The sequence below is a fragment of the Gymnodraco acuticeps genome, unplaced genomic scaffold, assembly GCF_902827175.1.
Source record: "Gymnodraco acuticeps unplaced genomic scaffold, fGymAcu1.1, whole genome shotgun sequence".
NCBI lineage: Eukaryota > Metazoa > Chordata > Actinopteri > Perciformes > Bathydraconidae > Gymnodraco > Gymnodraco acuticeps.
In genome coordinates this window covers 7,266,022-7,287,453 of record NW_022990295.1, presented here as the reverse complement: position 1 = coordinate 7,287,453, position 21,432 = coordinate 7,266,022, and the positions used below count along the sequence as shown (strand labels likewise).

At 44.5% G+C, this 21,432-nt stretch overlaps 1 protein-coding gene across 1 annotated transcript in view; it reads right to left on the bottom strand.

Moving 5' to 3' along the window:
• Positions 1-21,432, bottom strand: part of mnat1 (MNAT1 component of CDK activating kinase) — a 31,543-nt gene that overhangs the window by 5,639 nt on the left and 4,472 nt on the right. The window contains exons 2-7 of the mRNA XM_034222109.1: positions 18,631-18,783; positions 18,184-18,257; positions 17,342-17,445; positions 17,060-17,200; positions 15,507-15,638; positions 6,173-6,294 (exon numbers count right to left, since the gene is read on the bottom strand). Coding sequence (XP_034078000.1) covers positions 6,173-6,294; positions 15,507-15,638; positions 17,060-17,200; positions 17,342-17,445; positions 18,184-18,257; positions 18,631-18,783 — 726 coding nt within the window. The remainder of the gene's footprint in view (positions 1-6,172; positions 6,295-15,506; positions 15,639-17,059; positions 17,201-17,341; positions 17,446-18,183; positions 18,258-18,630; positions 18,784-21,432) is intronic.

Below are 21,432 nucleotides of genomic sequence, written 5' to 3'. Positions count from 1 at the left end.
AGATGTAACATCCTGGGAATAGAGCAGCGATACAGAGAGGAAGAATAGAGTTTTCCCGAGGGGGGCGAGTCGCCTCCACAGGTATCAGTTACTGAAGCACCTCAAGCACCGTGGCGAGCCAAAGAGTATTTCAATTAGGAAGAAAGATGGGAAAAGAGTAAACAGGGAAAGCTACAGCAGCAGGGGGAGGGTGATAACTCATACGTCATAGTGGAGAAGTAAATCCTACCACTGTGCGTGGCAAGTCCCCACAGTCAAAACCCCCACATGACGGGAGTTTGTTTTCTTTCTTCAGCTCTTAAGAGGGAAAATGAGCCAGCTAATCCCCCTGTACATTACTAGGCCCTTTGCCCCGGGAGTGAAAGAGAAAGAGAGAGGCAAAGTTCAGGTCTGTTGGTGTTTGTGTGGAAAAACCACATACAACTCGAGGGTGTGTGAAGAGAGTTATGAGCCGCATCATGCTTAGAAAGCGTGCGGCCGCTTTGCAAAACCTCTACACAGATCAGTGTGTGTTAAAATAGTCAGGAGACATCACCTCACCCTCTGCTGGGTGTTGACCCTATCGCATCTGGGCTGCGACACAAATAAACCTGCAGGCAAGAGGCGCTGTTATAGTCAGAGTTCCCTGTTCGCTGGTGTCTCCTTCGCTGGCATTGGCCTGGTTTGGCCTGCTTTCGTCCTGGGAGGAGACTGCTTGTCTGTCTGGCACACAGCCCGCAGAGGGAAAACAATAATACTAAAAGCAGACCTCTTACAGATGACCAGAATACACACAAGACAAATGTTTCTCCCGCTCTGACATTTTGTAATGCTCTCTGGGTCAGGAATGACTCAGACAAGCCTCCAGTCGACTACAGCGCATGCTTATTTTGACTCGTACTTCAAGAGAGGATCAATATTTGCACAGATCTATGGGATGGGAAATAATAGTGATCTGGCCTCCACCAGCTCTGTCTGTTAATGGTCTGTTTACTGAGGCAGACGGGATAATGGCCTGGGTGGGGGCTGGTGGAGAGTCGGACCGTGGCCACGCTCCACTCCGTTTCTGATCTAGTTAGAAACGAAGACAGACGAGCGCCTACTGTACAAGAAGCTCAGTATCAAAGCAAGGTGGAAGATGGGGCATTGTGTTGACACAGACAGGTTTGCAAGTCAAATAGCTGAGCTTAAACCTCCACACTTGTATTGTGCCTGCACTCTCTTTTGGTTATGCAAATAATAAATCTGAGAGACGTTCAGCTGCTATGGAAGCAGTTCAATGGCCATAGAAGCACTACGTTGACTCATTGGCAATGCTGGATCTACTAAGACATACAGTGACATGCACAATGAGTGTGTACAGTGGAACAAAAGAAGATATCAAATATCTGGAAAACCAAGTTCAGCTTCAGGTCTTGGTTTTTCAGGAAATGTTCTATTGTTATACAAAAGCCAAACAAAAACGTTTCCTATAAAAAGGCCCTGTTTGGCAATTTCATTGAATATTTTAATTGGTTTATTCAGAGCAGAATATGTGCCTTGAGACATTATCTAATAGTAGTAAAAGTAGATCAAAGCATGCTGCTCTTGAGTGAGTTCATCTGAGGTCATGTTAACCGGCGCCTCGTTCTTCAGCTCATAACTTAGCATCAAAGCTATGTTTGTGCGAGACAGAGTGTGAGAGTGGAGGACTACTTGAGGCCAAGAATAGGAGTCCCGTCTCTCCAAGGTGCCATCACTCTGCTCCCGTCAGTCTGGGCACTCTGACATCCCGGTGCTGCACCTCAGCTCCCCCGTGGTCAGTGACCTCTGGCCCCGCACCCCCCCCCCGGCCCTTCCAGGCCCGTCAGATGGATATGCGCCCCGCAGGGATCAGAGAACCTGGGATGCATGGAAAAAACTACTCATGGCCGTCTCTAGAAATTCCTCTGGAGTTGCTGTTCTCTATCGAGTGAAAAAGAAGAATATCATGGTTGACTTCCACTTTCATCACAGAGTCAGAGGGGAACGCGGGGGAAGGAAAGAATGATTTGTATGCAATTTAAACCTCATATACACCAATTTAGTGATGGCAGAAATGGATTCATGAGTACTCTATGGACCATGTTTAGTGGTCCTGCTGAGTCTATGAGCCAAATCCAGGGTCACTGGCAGTGCTTTTGGACAGCTAGGCCAGAGCTGGAAAGATGGAGAGCTCAGACCTGGAGTCAGGCCAACCAGGCAGGGAGAGGCTAACAAAGCCTGCTGCCAGGAAGTGAAGGCTGTGATAGCACCAACGACTATTCTGGATATCTCCCTTCCTCCAAAGCACTTAACATGCAGTATAAGCCAACACACAAACAAACAAACAAACAGATACACACACCATTAGCATAAACACGCAGACGCCGAGGGATGCTTGGAAAGCGAGAGAACACAGTCAGAAGGAGAGCATCACTCAGAGACCCATTAACCCTTGGCTCTCAACCAGAACAGTGAGCAGGCTACCTTTAAGTACACGTTAAACATAGCCAGCCCATGTTTGTGTGTGCACAAGTGATTTATGTACTTCTGTGTGTCCATGTGTATGTGCATAAAAAGATCGAGTCACTTTAAAGAAGACTTGGGGGGGGGGAGTTTCCAGGGGATTAATACAATTGGTTGTCCTCTGTGTTTATGAATGAAGGAGATAGAAAACTATTCATCGCTATTTAACCCCTCCGCCAGTCACAAGTCTGTTCTAGGGAGAGAAAGTGCTCTGAGGACTACTTCCTCGTGCACAGAAGTGTATCCCCAGGAGACCATCTCCAGACTAAACACTCTGCTCATTCAGCTGCTCTCCTTCACCCTGCCGACAAGAGACTGATGCTTGACAAGCGCTCCCAACAAAAAAAACTCACTTTTTCCACCAATTATAGAAAGCAATGCGGAGTGGGGGAGGAGGCAGAACTTTATAATATTATACACACACTGGCATTTTGTGAAGCGCATTGAGCAACCTCTGTCAGAAAGAGATGGGCTAATTTCAGGGCGACCGGTGCCAACACAAACAACTGTTCTGGCTAGCTTTCATTGTCAGCACTTGAGGTTTAAGTCAAATTTTTCAACGCTCTGAAGCCAATTTCTCTTTCCCCCATTTTTTCCCCCACATATGATTTGTCCTTGTCCAAGATCCCAGTAAGTCTTTCATCGCCTACGCAGCTAGAGCTTTTTTCTTGTAGGGAACAAACTCAAACCCAGATGCTCATCTACACACACACATATATACACACAAATAAAATTGGAACTAAATACAACTTTAAGGTCATGAGCGTGTGTTTACTGAGCACATGTACGAAAAACAAGATATATTTGAATTATAATGCATGCGTGACTTCAATGGTGCTGTACATTTTGATGTAGTGCTTCCATTCGGATAATGTCTATCAGCAGACAGGAGTTAAAAACAGCTACCGCTTCATTCCCTGGCTGCTGTGTGCTGTGATTCATATCACAGCCATGTCCACGTAAACATCACATGTTTTAGTTTGCGTCCCAAGCGCAGTATTTACTTCTACTTTGATTTTGTTTATTAGAGGTTTTTACTGTTCAACATAAAAGCAAGGAGCCATGGCAGGACATTTGGATTACAGGCAGTGATGTTGAATTCATAGCTGCCTCATAATTCTCACCGCTCACGCATGGTTCTGGGTATCTCGATGAGATCGACAGCCCTATAACCTCATAGAGCAGGGGTCCTATCCTCTGGCAAATCACATGCACCTATGCACATCAGGGGAGGAGCATTTGGTTATATTTGTGTGCATGAAGAGGAGGTAGACATTGAGGTAGAAGCTGAATGGGCACTTTTGAAAGGCCCCTGTTGCCTGAGCATGCAGGCTTTACTCCACTCCAGTATTGAGGCAGCTGTCTTTAATATAGGAGCTCAGCTCAGTCCATATTTATTCAGGTACAGCTGACAGAGAGGGGGAGACAGTGAAAGAGGCGTGGCCCTTCTTTTTCCTGGCAGCCTTTGCAGTACTCCTGCGGTTTTTGGGGGGCAAAGGGACAAGACGAAAAAGACACAGAGAGAGCGAGAATGAGAGCTGTGTAGCAGAAAAGAAAGGGTTTAAATTGGAAAAGCACGGCTCCAGTCAGTCCTGTGTTGACTGGACTTCCTGTGCAAGAGACCGGCCCCAGAGGCCCCGGGGCCACTAGAGAGGGGGTGTGTGAGCTCGGCTCTCCAGTCTCTCCTGATGGCTGGGTGCAAGACAAATCACCGGTGGTGCTGCTGTCACTGTGGGACTTGACCAAGACAAACAGGCGTGTTTTAAAATAAGTACCTGCCCCCTCACAGCCCCTTTCACCTCATCCACGCTCAGGCACATGCACATCTCCTCACACGTACAGTCATATTCCCTTCACAGGTCATAGGACCCGAGCTGTAGTGCAACGCTCTACACAGGGGACTCACTTTTCACCCTCTGAATGCTGTTTGCATTCTCTTTCCACTGCACACACACACTCGTGAATACCTACCACATCACACAACTTCCATTGTGACCAAAATGCTGGGATTGCAATAACAGGGGTGAGTGTGAGTGTGTATGACACTAAATGTACAGCAGGTTTAAGGGACAGTGTTGGTATGCACTTGTATGTGGAAGCTTGATCATCTATGTATATCTGCGCTTGCATGCAGAAAACCTCAAACTTAGCTGAATCACAAACTGCCTACAGCGCGAGAGTGTCAGCATTATTCTTTGGTTTTACTTAACAGCACATTGCATCTTGGGAGTTGTGGTTTGTCTGAACGGACCTGTCTGTGTCGCTGCCTGACTGGTGCTCCTCACTGAACCTCATTTATCTCAGTGGCAGAGCCCTTCCTCTCCAGCATCGGTCCTCCCTGGACTCCTGAACTGCTGACACCGCCCACCCCCTCCTCTTCCCCCCCCCCCCCCCCCCCCCCCCCCTCGGAGCTCCAGCATGCGGCAACATTTGTGAGATGCGTTTCATCTGCATATTGATCAGCCTGGCCAAAAGAAGTAGGACCTCAGCACTTCACTGAATACATAATGTAAATAAGTACCAGTTATTCTGCTTAAACTCCACCGCAATCCTTTAAGGAAAACGTTTCACCTTAAGTAGGTGATTTTCAAGGTAATTAGGTAAATGTGGCTGTACAACAAAAGTCAATAGCTACTTTTATCTGGAGAATAAAGAAGAATAAAACCCTCATCTCAAACATGCTGACATTATGTACAAATCCGCACATCTCAGCCAAATGAAGGTTATGGTCAGGGTGAAGCAGCGCTGAGAGTCAATGCGCTCGTCCAAAAAGAATTAAGAATATGACCCCGTTTTGCTCCTGTCACCCAATAAAAGTGGAGCGCTCTCAGTGTGTGGGCAGGCCTCAGTGCCAGCCGGTTGCAGTGCAGATGGCGGGGCGCTGGGCTGTCTGATGGATAGCTTACATTCGGCAAGGACTGGACCAATGGCGTCTTGGATTGATTGGCCCAATGGGGCCGTCGGGGAAAGCACTTCCTGTGTGTGTTAATGGACACTCCTACAGAGGCACTGTGGCGGCTTGTGGCAGGGCGATGGTTGTTACTCCCTCTCTCTCTCTCGTTCTCCCAGCCCTCCTCCCCCTCATTTGCTCTCACCCTCCCAGTTAATCAGAGGAGAGTCAAGTGAGATGAGCCAGGCTTTCCCAGCAGCTCTCTAGCCCGAAAACCAAAACCTTTATAATACAAACACTATGTGGAGAAATACAAAACTCCACAATTGAAGTTTATTTGATAAAACCTTTTTATTTATTTTACTAGTCCTGTAACTTCCTAGAAAATAACTTTAATTTCCTAGGTAGGTCCCTGGAAATATCTTTTTAATTTGGTATCAATTTCAAGGAAATGTGAGAGGTTCTTAATTAATTACAATTACTTGCGACTTAATGGACCAATTCTTTCAAGGAAATTTCACTATACAGCTGCTTAGAAATCCGACCCTACTAATGAATGTGAACAGTCTCAAACACATGTCTCTATTATTCTAAAGCCTACTTGGCAGCAAAATGACAGTTCTTTCAAGGAGACTTCCAAAGAATTAATGAGGACATGATGGACTTGTTATTGGTTTATCTTCTATCATTCAACATGACAACTCTGCTCATCTACAAAGGTGAAAACTCATAGTTAATGGGTGCGGCAGATGTGTGAGTGTGTCAATAAGTTTGTACCCGAGTCTGCCCAGCTGCTCCAGTTCAGGCACTAGGGGTCCGTAGGTTTCAACGTGAAGGGCCTTGTACTGGTACAGAACTTCCTCTATCTTGGGAACAGGCTGAAGAGACACCGTCTGTCGCTGAAAATAAAAAAACAACAGAAAATCCACAATCAACAAAGAACAATAATCTTCATTGTCTGAGCTTAGTGTGCAGCAAAACTGGAAACTACGGTTATGGCACAATCACAATGAAGGAAACAGGAAAAAACTATTCTGAAAAGGCTGAATGTCAATCCAACCGCAGCATTAACAACAACCAGTTCTTGACGGACTGGTTTGACAATAGGAGTTTTGTCTGACAACATTTAAACTTTCCCCAGGCACTGTTGTTTAGTGGACAGACCACACTATGACAATCCCTGAGCATGTTTTTAGTGGTCAACACACCGCTGGCAACTCAACAGCTATTCCTGATAGGAATCTGATTCTGATTTAGAAGAAACTAACAAAACATCACGCAGGAGAACTGAAGGGGCTGATGAGGAAACATAAATCCTGATAACAGAAAGTGTACTTTGGATCAAAAATGTATTTTTTACATGAAATCAAAAAAAGACAAATAAACTTTTAAGAATAGAAAGGTAATATATTAACTTAAAATTGTCACGGTAGGCTCACTGTGCAGGAAGTACATTTTTGTGGGTTTAGCTGAGATTGTTTGCTATTTGCATTGTGTTTTCAGAGATTAAAAAAAATGTGGTTGATACAATCAAGGTAAATCAGGTGTTACTGAAGTTAAGCAAATACTCAGGATTGTTCAACTAAAAACTGTTTGCAAAAACATAAGCCTAAGACCTGCAGTGGCAAGCACAGAAAATGTAGCCTGTTTTATAAAAAAACTCGATCCATAAGTAGTCAAGGTTGAGATTTCAGTCGGGGTACTCCAGTTCCTAATGCTCTTGACCATGGTGATTGAGTGAGAAACACGATACTTCTTAAGGACAGTGTAGAATTGTTCGATTTGGGGCTCTGCCATTAAAAGGGGAATTTCCACACCGCGTAAGACCACTTTGTTTTCTCCAGCATTAAAGTAAAAGAGACTCAGAAGACAAGCCAGGATCATGAAACAAACCTGGAATTAAGATGATGATGTCTAAACAAACAGCAACTATTTTAGAGGAGAGCAAAGGAACTTGGAGACAAAGGAGAGATAAAAAGATAAGGAAAAAAGAAAAGAAAAGAGAAGTGGGGGAGTAAGAACAACACAACACAGAGGGGAGCTGATGAAAACCAAACTAAACGAGTAACATGTGCCCAGCGGCCTCAAACTGCCCGCCCTGCGAGCACACACACGGGGAAATAAAGCAACCAAAGCTGAGCTGGAAGTTACAAAAGCACTGAGGGATGAACAGTGAGACAGCAGTGGATGCAGAGTTTCTGAGCCAAACACAACACCGTGGTCATTGTTCAAACCAGGCCAGCGAGTCAGATAGAGAACAATTACCGACTAGGCAGAAATCTCATACTGTATCATTACAATGTTTTACAAGATCAATATGTAGTGTTAAAGCAATCCAGGATTTTGTGGTATTTCTTTTTCTACACTTTTCTTCTAAGTGCCTTTTGTGCGACATGACATCATTCTTATACAAAATAAATGTGTATACTTTCAAAGAGTATGTAGCACCGAGAACATAATCATCGTTTATTTAAGTCAGTAATAGCTTAGCTTGTTATTATTTTAAAGTTAGTTTTGTATTAAGTCATTGTATGCGATGGTGCAAATCAATGACCACGACTATTTTACAGCAGGATTGCATTTTTAGACAATGTTAACAACATCATACCAAAGTACATCCATATGTCTGGTAATTAACTTATTATATGAGCTAAACAAAAGACACGCCTGTCTACATATGTAAGATATTAACACTTTGATATTTATGAATATGTACTATATCAAGATATATACCAACACTGAAATCTAAAATGATATTCCAACTGATTTAGGATTTTACCCATACCCTCTAATCCCACTTCGCAGAATGGCTTTAAAGTATTTTAGCAGAACGAGCCTCAACCTGTTGCGTTCAGCGGTTTAAACATGCAGGAGGGGGAGCAGCGGGGGTAGCGACAGTTACATTTACAGTAGAAGAGTAGGTTTCTTTAACAAAGAAATAGTGAGGGAACATCTGCTCAAAACACAACATGTCTTTTGGCATCAAAACCTTATGCTTATGAAACCACAATTTGCTATAATAAATCATTATTTTTCATTATTTTTTCATATTATAAATTAATTCACGTAAGCAACATCAAACTCTTGCTTCTTGGCTTCAATGGATCATTTAACATGTATCCATGATGGTTCCCTTACAGTGTACAAAATAATAAGAACTACCCACAAAAGCCAATCAAATAATGGACCAAGAACAGATACATATCGCCCGTATTTTTAAAATAGTATTTAAAAGCTTTACATTGTTCATTTCTTCCTTTAAAAACACAAATGCTAGACACAGGCGTCTCTGTTTTTTTCATTCAACCTTTAACCCCAGGGTGCCAGAGATCCCCAATCCTGTCCTATCCATTCATCCAACACAGTGGAGCCCCACCACAGACTAATGAAACCCAGATAAACCAACTCAAACTCAGTCACTCTCCCTCACTTTCACACTCCTTCAGTCTCTCCATCCATCTTCTTTCAGACTTTCAGCACTGGTTAACTCCCCTGCTGCGCCAATCAAAGAGACGCGCTGGGATGAAGGGGTGGAGGGAGAAGAAAAGTGTACAATGTTGGAGCGGTAGTGAAAGAGAGGCAAATTAGGAGTTGCAGATAGCTAAAGGGCAGCAAATCAGATGTTTGAGCGACAGACAGAACAGAGCCAGGGAGTCTGGGAGATTTCTGTCGCATTCCTCTGTAAGGGCACCTTGAAAACTGGCAGAGACACTTCATCAGGAACAAACACAGACAAGCATACACATGGACAGGCTCTGCTCCTCTGAATATATTGACCAAAAATGGCAAATGTAAAGTTTGTAGTACATCTTAGCTGCTCCGATGCAAGTCATGCTGTCCGTCAAACAGAGCTGCCTGTCTCCACTCCATCTCCTCTGCTGAAACTTTCAATCAGTAACTCACCATGTCCTATTAAAAGCTTGTGTGAATTGCAGCATGTGAATGTTGTTTTGGAAATGCCCCGGTGAAAGAAGGCAACAGAGGGGGAGAGAAAGGCAAAGCAGAAATGGCTAAGGGACGAGGGGCCGCTGGAACAACACCACTGAAGAGCCAACACAAACATCTGCTTTTCACATCTCAGAGGCCCGCCTTATTACCTATATAAGATCATGTGTGCCCTCAAAATGCTTTCAAGTTTGTGTATAACTGATATTTCAGAGTCTCATGGTACCCCTGTGACTCTAAAATGAAAATCTGGAGGTCATCAATCTTAATAAAAACAGCAGGGGAGGATGATTTGAGGAAATCACCATCGTGCCAGAGGGAGTCGTCGTCCTGCTTCTTCTGGGGTTGGGATCCTCCTACATCTAACTTCCAGGTTGAGTTATAGTGATGGGGCAATACCAGCTTCAATTTCTAGGAGTGGACTCGTTTTAAAAGGTCAAGAGAAGCCGTCATTGTCGCCTGTCCTCGTGTAGGGGACAGGTGTGCTGGCTTGGAAAACTGTTAAGCGCTCTACGCATCTTTGGCGGGGGGGTTAATTTGACTCGTGCTGTGCTGTCACATTACTCTTTCTCAACTCCGCTGTCCTTCTTCACAATCCCTTCTGGGAAAGCAAGAGGGTTAACACATCTGACAGAGTGATATGGCAGACATGCATGTGACTTTTACGGGACAGGGGTCTCATAAAAGCCACATTACTTAAAAAAGTTTGACAGGTCTGTGCCTGAGGAATAGCATCCAATGTACCTAAGTCTTAATTAAAAACAAGAGTCTTGTGGTCAAAGGTGCTGCTACGTTTTTTAAAGAAAGTAGATTTCCTCGATCAGTCGTAAAAATTCACTTTTAAAGTAGTATTTTTTTAAGCCACATTGTTTATTTTGTTACCCGTCAACGATTCCCAATGTTCTGAAGTAAAACTTCTCCTTTAATGCTTTCACCATGTGTACTAATGTTGTTTATGACAGAACATGACACTGTGATGAAGGAGGTATTATTCAATGTTCACGATGCCAATGTTGTCTAAATTCTCATTGGTCCACACACACACACACACACACACACACACACACACACACACACACACACACACACACACACACACACACACACACACACACACACACACACACACACACACACACACACACACACACACACACACACACACACACACACACCACACACCCACACACACACACACACACACACACACACACACACACACACACACACACACACACACACACACACACACACACACACACACACACACACACACACACACACACACACACACACACACACACACACACACACACACACACACACACACACACACACACACACACACACACACACACACACACCACACACACACACACACACACACACACACAACCATCAGCACTCTCCAGGCCCCCCAACTCTCCTCTGAATTTGCAGCTCAGCAGGACACATCAAGGTCGCATAGAGACTAACCCCTCCATCAGCACCTCCAGACCACATACACACATAACCACACACACTTTTGTGGTGGTTCCTGAGGGTTCGGGGGCCTCCAGCAGAGCTCCAGAGGCAGCAGGGCCCTCGTCACTAATATACAAAGTGATAATGAGAACAGTGGTCAGCATTGTATTGGGGGTTACATTTAATAAGGGTAGTTAGGGGCCATCCCATCCTCAGCCCTCACTTCCATCTTCTGCCCTGGCACTGCCCGTGCTTCTGTCTGGATAAAGGGCTTTGGGCTTCCCACTGGCCCGGTGAGCAGCAAGTAGCAAGTGTAAATGCTGCTGCCCACACTGGGCCTCCCCTCGCCTCACAAGTTTAAATATAACTGCCTGTCCAGTGGCAGCTGCCCCAGTGCAAAGCCCCTAAAGCCGACAACTCCTTTTTCCGCCGGGCTGGGCTAGGCCCGGGCGAGGGTTGCTGAGGCCAACCCAACAGGGCCAAGCTAGGGGCAGAAGTGTGAATGCCCACATGTGCTGGTGCCAATCAGGGTTCACTTTACCCCCCGAGCTGACCCCCTCTCACCAAGCCTCTGCAGCTATCAACCTACATACCGGCAATCCAATAAAAAGTGAAAGGTTAAAGGGTTATGGCCTTTCCCACCTACAACCATTGGTTTGTGAATGTTTTATACAACAATTTTAAATAAATAACAAAAATATGTCTGGTACTATTTGCATAAGAGTGTGAATACAGGAAATGAAAAATAGATCACACTGAAGATAGTAAAGGAGTGAGTGGGGGTTGGGGGGGGGGGGGGGGGGGGGGGGGGGGGGGAGTATGTAGCGTAAACCTCACAGGTAAAACAGGTTAGGCAAGTCTGCTAGAGAAAATTAAAGCAGAGGGAGTGCGTCTGCCGAACAGAGGTCACTGTAGAGGACAACTTAACCAAGTAAATCAGGACTTAGCAAACAAACTCACAGCATGAGCATGAGTGTAAGAGTGTGCACTTGTGTTTGTATTTTCTATGGTAGTCAAATACCACCGGCCTAAGTGTAGAATGGATTAAAGCCAGAGAGAACCCGGGGTTATTTCAGTTGGCCACACATCTATGTTTAGGGATAAACTTTCCACCCACATTTGGCTGACTGTGTGCGCAAGCTGCTCTTTGTTTATGTGTGTGCGTTTTATGCTTTCATTAGGTGCCCATGCCGGCCTCGTCAGGTATGTCAGCTGCTCTGCCGCTTGTGAGGAGTGGATTGGGGCCATGCAGTCCAGGAACCTGGGACCTTTCATCTAAGATGGCGCTGAAAGCTGCCCCAAGGTGGAGAGATTCCCCATCGGTCACCGCTTTCAGGAATGGGACACTGTAGCAGCTGAGAACATCCCCGACCTCACTTAACTAGGAAACACAGTACAATTACTGGCACAAACAAAGCCAGCATGCTTAAATACTAAATAAAACACAATTACTCATTGGAGGCTTAAATCAAACACATTTATAGAATAACAAACCTTTAAAAAGGTGCCAAATGTGATGACTCTTCACGTCAGCAGGACTCTTGTCATCGTGCCTGGCACTGGGGCTGGTCTTATGTATCAGACAACAACAAGCAACCTGTTTAAACAGCGGAGAGTTGCCTCCCTCCCACACAGACAGTCTCTTTTGATATCAGCGGACGTCTATTTTAAAAAGACACTTTATTCTTCAAAGGATGTATACTCAGACTGGGTGAGGGGGGGGTGTGCATTTATGTGTGTGTGTTCATCCGCACAAGGGTATGTGTGTGCGTGTCTCGGTTCAATAGAGTACCTACAAAGTGAGGGATTAGTGAGTGATTCAAGACCATTCCTGAGGCAAGACCAGGCCCATCCCACCTCACATCACACCTGGACCGAGACTACTTTCCCTCAGGATCGGCTAACTGCTTTTAACCATCCATACAGGCAAACTGAAGAATCAGGGTCCCCTTCACCCTCTCCTGGAATATCACCCAGGAGGAGAGTAGTGCCAGAATAGCCGAGATGTCCCCTTGCATATTCGCAGTAAACAACATGACACAACTAGATGCAATGTTGGATCACGCTTCAAATTAAGCCTGGGGAAGCTGAGGAAGAATTGGCACCCTCACGTTCCAGGGATCGTACGGCTCAAAGAGGCAGATATGTCATTCCACCGGTGACGGCTCACCTTGGCCCGGGGTGAGGCAGCTGGCTGAAGTGCTGTCAGGGCAGCTGGTGGCGGGTGAGGGGTTGTTAGGGGCACCATGAATTTCTGCTTGCCCTGACTGGGAGAACTTGAACATCACCAAAAACATCCAGATGAAAAAACAAGAGGTCATGCATCAGCCCTCTGACCATTCATCACTGTCACAGCCGGTCCTGCTTTGAGAATGTGCGTCACAACAAAGTATGGATAGTAGCTTCTAGTAGAGAGTATTTGTATTGTCAATATAACTTATTATATTCTCGTTTTAAAATGAATCTATTATTTGTTCATTAAAACTGTACATCACAACTTCCGAGAGCCGTTATGACGCAATGTAAAATCGCCAGTTTTGTCTAAAAAAACTATCAGAAATCACTTTGATATGCCAAACTAAAATGACCGCCTCGCTATCGTATATCCTCACAATATAATTGTATCCTATTTTAACCTAAAAACATAATGCGTCTGCCAAAGTTATTGTTGATGCAAAGGCTGTGAAACGGAGAAAAAGGCCACACCTCACACTTAATCAACTTTACCAGTGACTTTTTGGCATTTTTACTAAACTAAATGACTGATTATCAAAAGCAATTATGTGATGCATTTTCTGTCTAAATAATGAATCGATCAATGTCAGCACTAATTGATATTCCTGTAAGTGAAGCGAGGAGCACAATTCATCTGAAATGTTAAAAGAGGCACATCATGGAAATGTGGCCCTGCCTTAGAAATGTGCTTTTACATTTGCCTCCTTTAATTTCTGCTGAGGAAAAACTGAAACCTAGCTTGGAACTAGGGACCGCAAGTTAGCAGATAAATGAATTCCAGCGAGCTGCAGGAATCCACCGCTCTGTGCTGAAACCCTACCAAGTCAAACAGGAGTCATTCTTATGGACTCTGAAGTGAAGGGAAATCCAAAACCCACACGTTCCCCCGACTCTAGTCTCTGGGTCCAACGCAGCAGATGCATGGTGGGAGCTCTGCTACACCAACAGGAGCTCTGGGACGGGAGGATGAAGAGAAATGGGAAGAAAGAAGCGAGGAAAAACAGCCGCAGAGGAAGCCAAGAGCAACACAATCGTGCTGTTTCTCTCTCCATCAGCAAGTTTAACTTCATGCTGTATATCAGGGGTGAGAGTCAGAGTACCAAATCCTCCTTTTGGACCGATTCAATGCTTTTCCACTTGTGCTGGATGAGCCAGCTGCTCCTTTGGGGTGTAATGATTAAATTAATGTTTTTGTAAAGTCTGACTTTATTACTGCATCATATTATTTAACCAAGACCTTCGAAAGAGCCAAACCAGTGGAAAACACATTGAAATAGGCAGGATAGGCAAACAAAGAAGGGGAAAGGAGATATTTGGGTTATATCAGAGTACACCAAAAACCGTGCTCCAGTTTGAGCCTAAAGTGAGTACTAAGCAGATATTTCTCCCATGCATCAGTGAACTGTGGGAAGACAACCATGCCTCATGAGGGTTGTTTGGGAAGAGGTGGGGTTGATGACACAGCCTATCTCATCACAGTAAAATGAAAATAAACGACTGAAAACTTGAACGAGGGCCAAATATAATGTCTCTCCTGACAGGGTGAGCACAGAGCTGTGAGCCCCCATGCTCTCTCTCTCTGTGTGTCCCGCTGATCGCCCACAGGAATGTGATGACAGGACTGAAGGGCCCCGTTCAATAGGAAGAAGCCCCAGACACCAAGGAACATCCTCCCTTTGAAGGTCTGAGCTCTTATCACCGCTGTATTGTCAACAAGCAGTCCACGTGAAGTTTATATTAGCACTGAACTAAAGTCACGCTGAGCATTTAACTGTGCAGACCCACAGACAGAGCGAAGTATACAACCATGCGACCTTAACCTGCATGGGCGCATTGTAAATATAGTGGCCATTTGTTATTTATGCTACATATAGATTCTCCAAGCTCTCATGTTTCACCGTGCTCACCCTGCTTTCACCTGAAGCAGCAAAGCCCACTCTGACAAATGCATGCAAGGTCGTGTTCAGATCGACATTACCCCTGCGTGAAAACATGTAGCCCCCTCATTCATTTAAATGAGGCCACTCTCTGCTGATGGGGTCCCAGTGCAGAGCGATTCTACAAAAGATAATCAAACCTGCACATTCTTGAGAGATTTGGTTTAGATTATTCCAGAGAAAGGACAGTGAACATTTATAAATAATCATGGCAAGAAATTATTTTGGATCCATAGACCCGGTGTTCATGACAAGATGTTACAAAATATGTCTTTGTGGAGTTAAATCTGTATTTCGACTGTCAACCTCTTTATTAACAAAGTGAAAAAAAGATTTATGTCTTGATAACTTCGAAGAGCGGTGAAATACTTCCTCATTATTGTGCATCTGATAAGCCTTCAAACACATGCTGGAAGGTAATTTATATACACACACACACAAGTTTTGAGTGCAGGCAAGCATCTGTCACTTTGAGTTTGTACGTATGAAATGGGGTTAAAGAGATAATGAGTCTAAAGTGTCACACTCACCATATGAATTCCAGTTGAAAATAGGTTTGTAGGTTTGACGGCCAGTTTCTGCTGCTCGATCTGCGTCTCCAGCTTGGCAGCACGGACTTTGTGTTGAGCGAGCAAGATGGTGGCAGGAAGTTGAGACTTCTCCTGCAGAAACAGATGGGATTAAAGATTTATGAGGATGTTTAGCAAAGTGCTTAATGAGGAACTGCTCATGCAGCTGATACTTATAAATGTTGAGGACAGCTCCCTTTGTAACTGTTGCATGTTGAGAAGAGATAAATAAACAGCAGCCGCCTCCCCTATCAGCAGCATAGGGTCCTTTCAGGCCACAATATTGATGCAAGCCATATCAACCAAACTGTGACAGTGCAGGGGACGCTGCTTCAAGTGCACTGCGCCGCCTTCACCTCCATTAAATGCAAGGTCGGACATTTCAATTTCTCCAGTGGAGTGTTGCCAAGCACAGAGGTCTAAGAACACAAGCCTGGACACTTTGTTCACTGAAGACGTAGGACATATTTTTGATGGGGTGGACAGCAACGGTAGGACAGTCTGGAGGTGTCTTAGCATTAAACGGTAAACCAAGTGTCTTCAAACAGTTATAAGTCCTGGTCTGACTGGTTAAGAAGTTACCTATTTCGCAATCATTTTAAGAAAAAGATAATGCATTCCAGGAAATAATAAGCCTGAAGTCAAATGATGTAAAATCAAGGTCAAGTTGTTGCTACATATGGGTATTGACATTAACTGTGACTTTAAAATATATTTAAATATTGTTATCATTAATAATACACATATAATGATATTGTGTAAATAAATTTAAAAAAACATAAATAAGTGGTATAATTTTGTCTAAAGAGAGAAACACATAAACTAATTTGAAGATTAATTTGAGTGATAACAATATAGATTTAGTTAGAACCATTTTCTTTTAGATAATGTGATAACAGCGTGATCGTGAATACTTTGGCCGTGATAATGGTGTAGTGAAGATCAGATTGGCACAGCCTTATTTACATTAGAAAAGAAGATTCAAGGATGAGTAAGAAGCTCACAGAGATGTGTAATATTGATAAGTTAACCACAGCTTCCCAAACAGTAAGGAAGAATCTCAATGTTAGTGTATGTGGGAGAACAGTGAGCTCTCAGACCACAGGGATGTACAGATGTCAAAGCTCAGGATGGTTCCCCCTGGGGGGGGTCGGAGCTGATCTCATCTGCCTACAGTCAACAGGCCCCGTGCCTTAAACAAACAAACACACAGCTTAGCCTGCTATCTGCGATGGTCCTTCAGCAGCCGCTCTGCAGGAACAATCACTTCCAAAGCCGGCCGCTCAACACAATGGAGCCAGGAGGCTTTGGAATCACAGAATGAGAACAATGCAGCCCGCGGCACAATGACTGGTAATAATCTCTTAATGATCTCACTGTCATGAACCCTGGGGCTGAGGTGTGTGTGTACTTATGTGTGAGAGTCAGATATGAAACATTTGTCATGATGCGACTGCTTTTTGCTCCACCTGACTGCAGCGGCTGCATGAATGTGCATCGTGTGTGTTTCTCACCAGTTCATCCAGCAGAGCCTGCTTGTTCTTCCTCTTGGCCTGCAGCTGCCTCTGCTCCTCCTGCAGCAGGTCCAGGCGCCGCTGCTCGTTGCCCTGCTGCTCCTGTAACAGCAGCTCCTCCAGATCCTCGTGCTCTCTCGACTGAGGACAACAGGGATGATGCAAAAAGATATCTTTTACCAAAAGGCTGAATTCTCACCATGCCAATTTGAACTTGATCCGACAATCTGACTTCTCCGAGGTGGGGAGCAAGGAAAAAATAATGTGAGTTAAAATACTTACCAGTTTAACTTTATTCCTCTGGATGAGGTCTCTGTTCTCCTTCTGGTACTGCTCCATCCGCAGCTTAGTGTTCTCCACATCTATGTTGTTTGTCAGGTTAAACACTGCACCGAGGGAACAAAAAACTGATTTAAGGGGAAGGTGTAATCTATTAGAAGAGATTGTTGATAAGAAGGTATTTTATGTAGCCAAAACATATGTCAACCCTTACTGGAAATATATAATAATGTCTCCACTACAAGAGCTGTCAGTGATAACATCCTACAGTCACCGTAGATTCATTTGAGTTAATGTTATTAATTTAGCATGAGGGTTTTTTTCTTACTTTATTTGTATTATATTTTTAAGTAGTATTATTTAAAAAGTTGTTTTCATTCTGGGTTTGTTGGACAGTGGTGGGTGTGATGCAGATGTTGGCATACTGTAAAATGTGTAAAACCCAATAAAAACATTTGAATATATATAGAAGTGCTTGTCGGTGTGTCACTGCTTCAGAGCCCTACATTTTTTTAACATCGGATCAGGGCGGGTATGTCCCTAATTTTCTGTAACATACGGAAAAAATGACTATCGGACATTCACATCGGCCAGCTGTGTGCAGGTGAGAAAGGAGACAAGATTTAAACTTTTTCTCTCAGCTCACTTTTCATGTAAAAATCTAGTGCAACTTCTTTCAGGATAAACTGTCTTGAAATGTGCACGGTAATCCCCATTTTTTAAGTAATACCAGTAATACCAGTTTCCCAGATGCATAGCCCATGTTAGGTTAACAGTCAAGACGTGTTTGCGTTTTACTATTGGGCATCCCCTTAAATCTCTGTTTCAGCAGGAGAGAGTCCTACCTATGTCTTCCACTTGCTCCAGGAAGTCATTATATTCTCTCAGGCCGGGGAAGTCAAAATCTCTCTTGTTGTATCTGCAGACAAAGAACAGAACTGATGAGACAAATAGTAAAACCTGATGAAAGCAAATATGCTCCGACATTAATAGCCTCCATTAAATCAACCATTGTAAAATACCATGTCTGCATACTGCCTAATAGACACACATTAGATGTCAATTAAGGGGCTATTAAAGAGCAGATGAGGGAGAGAGGGAGGCGGGGAGGGGCTGAGAAGTAAAAACCTGGCAGGGAAAGAGCCTTCCCATTGGAGTCCCCCCGGGGAGACTCATTGTCTACAAAACAAACAGTGTAATGAGAAAGACAAAGGTGGCTTAAGAAGTGGGTGGAGGCACGAGATGACACATAAACACGCAGGGCCGCACCCTCCTGGTTCCCCCCCACTCACATCTTCAGCACCTTCTTGCGAATCTCCACCTCTTTATCTACAGCCGGGTCTTCGAAGAGCTGCACGCGGAAGTTGCTCTTCCTCAGGGGCGTGTCGCACTGGACGCAGTTACCCGAGCCGCGGACAAACAGCATCTCCACGCAGTTCTCGCATCTGAGGGAGAGGGGACAGCAAAACAGAAAATAAAACCAGCCTGGGTTGAACGTTTCCAGAGGTGACTCTCCCAGAGTTACAGTTGTAAGCGTGTGTGGCTGCTGAAGTACCATTTTCCTCACAGCAAAGCTAAATTGTGTTGTTTTTTTCATGTCTGTAAATGATCAGGCGGTAGGGTGATAATGGGGCATATGAATATTTCCTCTGAGTGCTCAAAGATGGCCGGGATTATTATTGGAATGTCGATTAGGCTGCCTCCTACTCTCAGACAAGAGGAAATTAGTCTGACACCCATCAGTGGCGTGTCTGTCTGCACTGGAAAACACATTTGCTTTATTGTTATTTCAACAGACCTCAGTCATGCCACGTTGCATAATATGATAAAACCCAGCTCTCAGTGTAGTCTATCATTATAAGAATGGAATACATCATTTTGGGCAGAAAAGTCCAGCTGGACAATTGCAGTGTTTTGTGTGTTCCTTACTTCTTTGGTAACTTATAGTGTTTTAATTGTCATATATGCTTAAGGCTTTCATTTATTTAAAAATGTTACTTTAATATCTAAATGGAAGATCAATATTTTCTCATGCAATTCCAACCTTTCTGCCAGAAAATGTCATTATTAATCCTGACAATGCCTGAATGAAAGGAAGCTGTATAATGGCAAGCTTTAAGCCACATTATTAAATGCTGTGGAAACATAGACAGTTATTGATTACAGCATATACTTTAAATCGTTTTAATGGATACAATTACTTTTCAAGACAAACTATGTAGCTGCACAGCGCGGTCATGATGAGTTTCTCAGGCAGGCTTCGTTTCCTCATTTAAATCTATTCAGTAAAGAGCAAGTATCTTCACCTGTGACCAATTCTGAGCTAAAAAACAGAAACACTTTTCAGATGAGAAGTGAAGCCCAGGTTCAAACAGGAAGGTTTACTTAATGCGCTCCACGGCAGCTGTCAGAGCTAGCTAAGGGCACAACTGAGCTTAGCCATCAATCACACCTTTATGCAGGTAGGCGTTTACCTATCAGTCACACTCAAGTGAGGAGTGGACACTGAAGACAATGGGAATGTTCCTAAATCTCCTCTGATGGGTGGAGGGCCTGGATAAACGTTTGCACAGTGCGCTCTCTTAATTAAGTCTCTGCGGAGCTTTATAACCCCAGGAATGTACCTTCCTGCTAGTGACCACCTTCAGGAAAATGGACAACATCTGGTTTCCCAATGTCACTATGTGCTTTTAGGCGCAGATAGTTTTCATATTAAAGTATATAAAAGTTGATGGGAAAAGTCAGATTTCTCACCATACGTCATTGATGGTATGGTTGAGTCATTTCTTTCCAAAGTCAAGGAGAAACTGGTGCCTAGTGAAAAACTCTCTGGGGGTGAAGCCTATTAGAACAATCATGACAGACTCATCATACAAGGCATTTCACTCCATCAGCAGGATTACAAACAAATAAAAAGCAGTTGAAGAGAAACTGCAGAGCCATGGAGTTTGGTTGTTTACATCTAGCATCTCAGATATGGGTCAAACAAGCCCAACCTGCCAAGTGTGACACCATGCTTTCACAGCCAAGCAACAAACAGATCAAACGTGCATCGCAGGGGACTTTCTTACAAGCATTGCCAGTGTAGCTTGGCTCCAGATGAAGCCTCAAAATGAAAATGAAAGCTGGACGACAGACAGAAACATCTGCGTTGTCCAGTTGGTGTTTCGGAGCATGAGGAGCTCAAGTGCACCCTGGAAGAGGCAGATGTTCGCTGGGGCCCCGGGCTACAGGAGATCTATAGGCCTGGCCATATGGAGGTAGATGGAGGGATTCAGCTTGTTTCCACAGGCCCACAAAGAACCCATTCATCAACACGGGGCGAGGAGTGGGGCGTAGCTTGCCCCCTGCCCCATAAATGGACCACACAACAGAGCTCTCCAAAGGGGAAATCCTGTGTAACTATAGAGCAAAGAGGTGAACAGCTAAGAGGGAGGGAGGAGATTTAAGAGTCAATTTGCCATCTTTCTTCTGAAATGTGCCTTCTCTTAGTGACAGCTTCTGGATTTTTTTTGCCTGTTGCAATTTGTATTTTAAAAAGAACATTTATTGCCAAGGCTACGCTGCTCGCTAGGCAAACTGAACAGGCGTTTAAGTGAGCCGACAGATCTCCAGCAGCTTGCCTTTTCTGTGTCCCAGGGCTGTAGTCGCTGACTGAGTGCTCCTGACTCCTCCCTCTCTCACCTGTCCTGCTCACAGCTCCAGGCTCCTATATCTTTCCCATCTGCAGCTGTCAGCAGGTCAAAGAAGGGGGGTAGTTAGAGGAGGGTGAACAGGGCCCTGGCTCAGCAAATAGACCTCTCAACCACCACCACCCCCACTGCCCCTTGGTGACGCTGCCTGCATCTCTGCCTCCTTCTTATGCAAGACAGAGCAAAAGCAATGCAGGACTATGAACAAAAAGGATCTGGATTCACCACAAAGCCTTATGATCTTTGCAGAGAAACGGCTGGACAGAGCTGGCTTTGTGTCAAATTCAAACCTGCTCTGACGCTCCGTCCTGCCCTGTGACCTACAGTACCTGGAGCAGCACAGTTAGAAAATGCTGAGGCCCAGGAGTCTGATTGCTTACACAGGAAGCTAGCAAAGGCCTG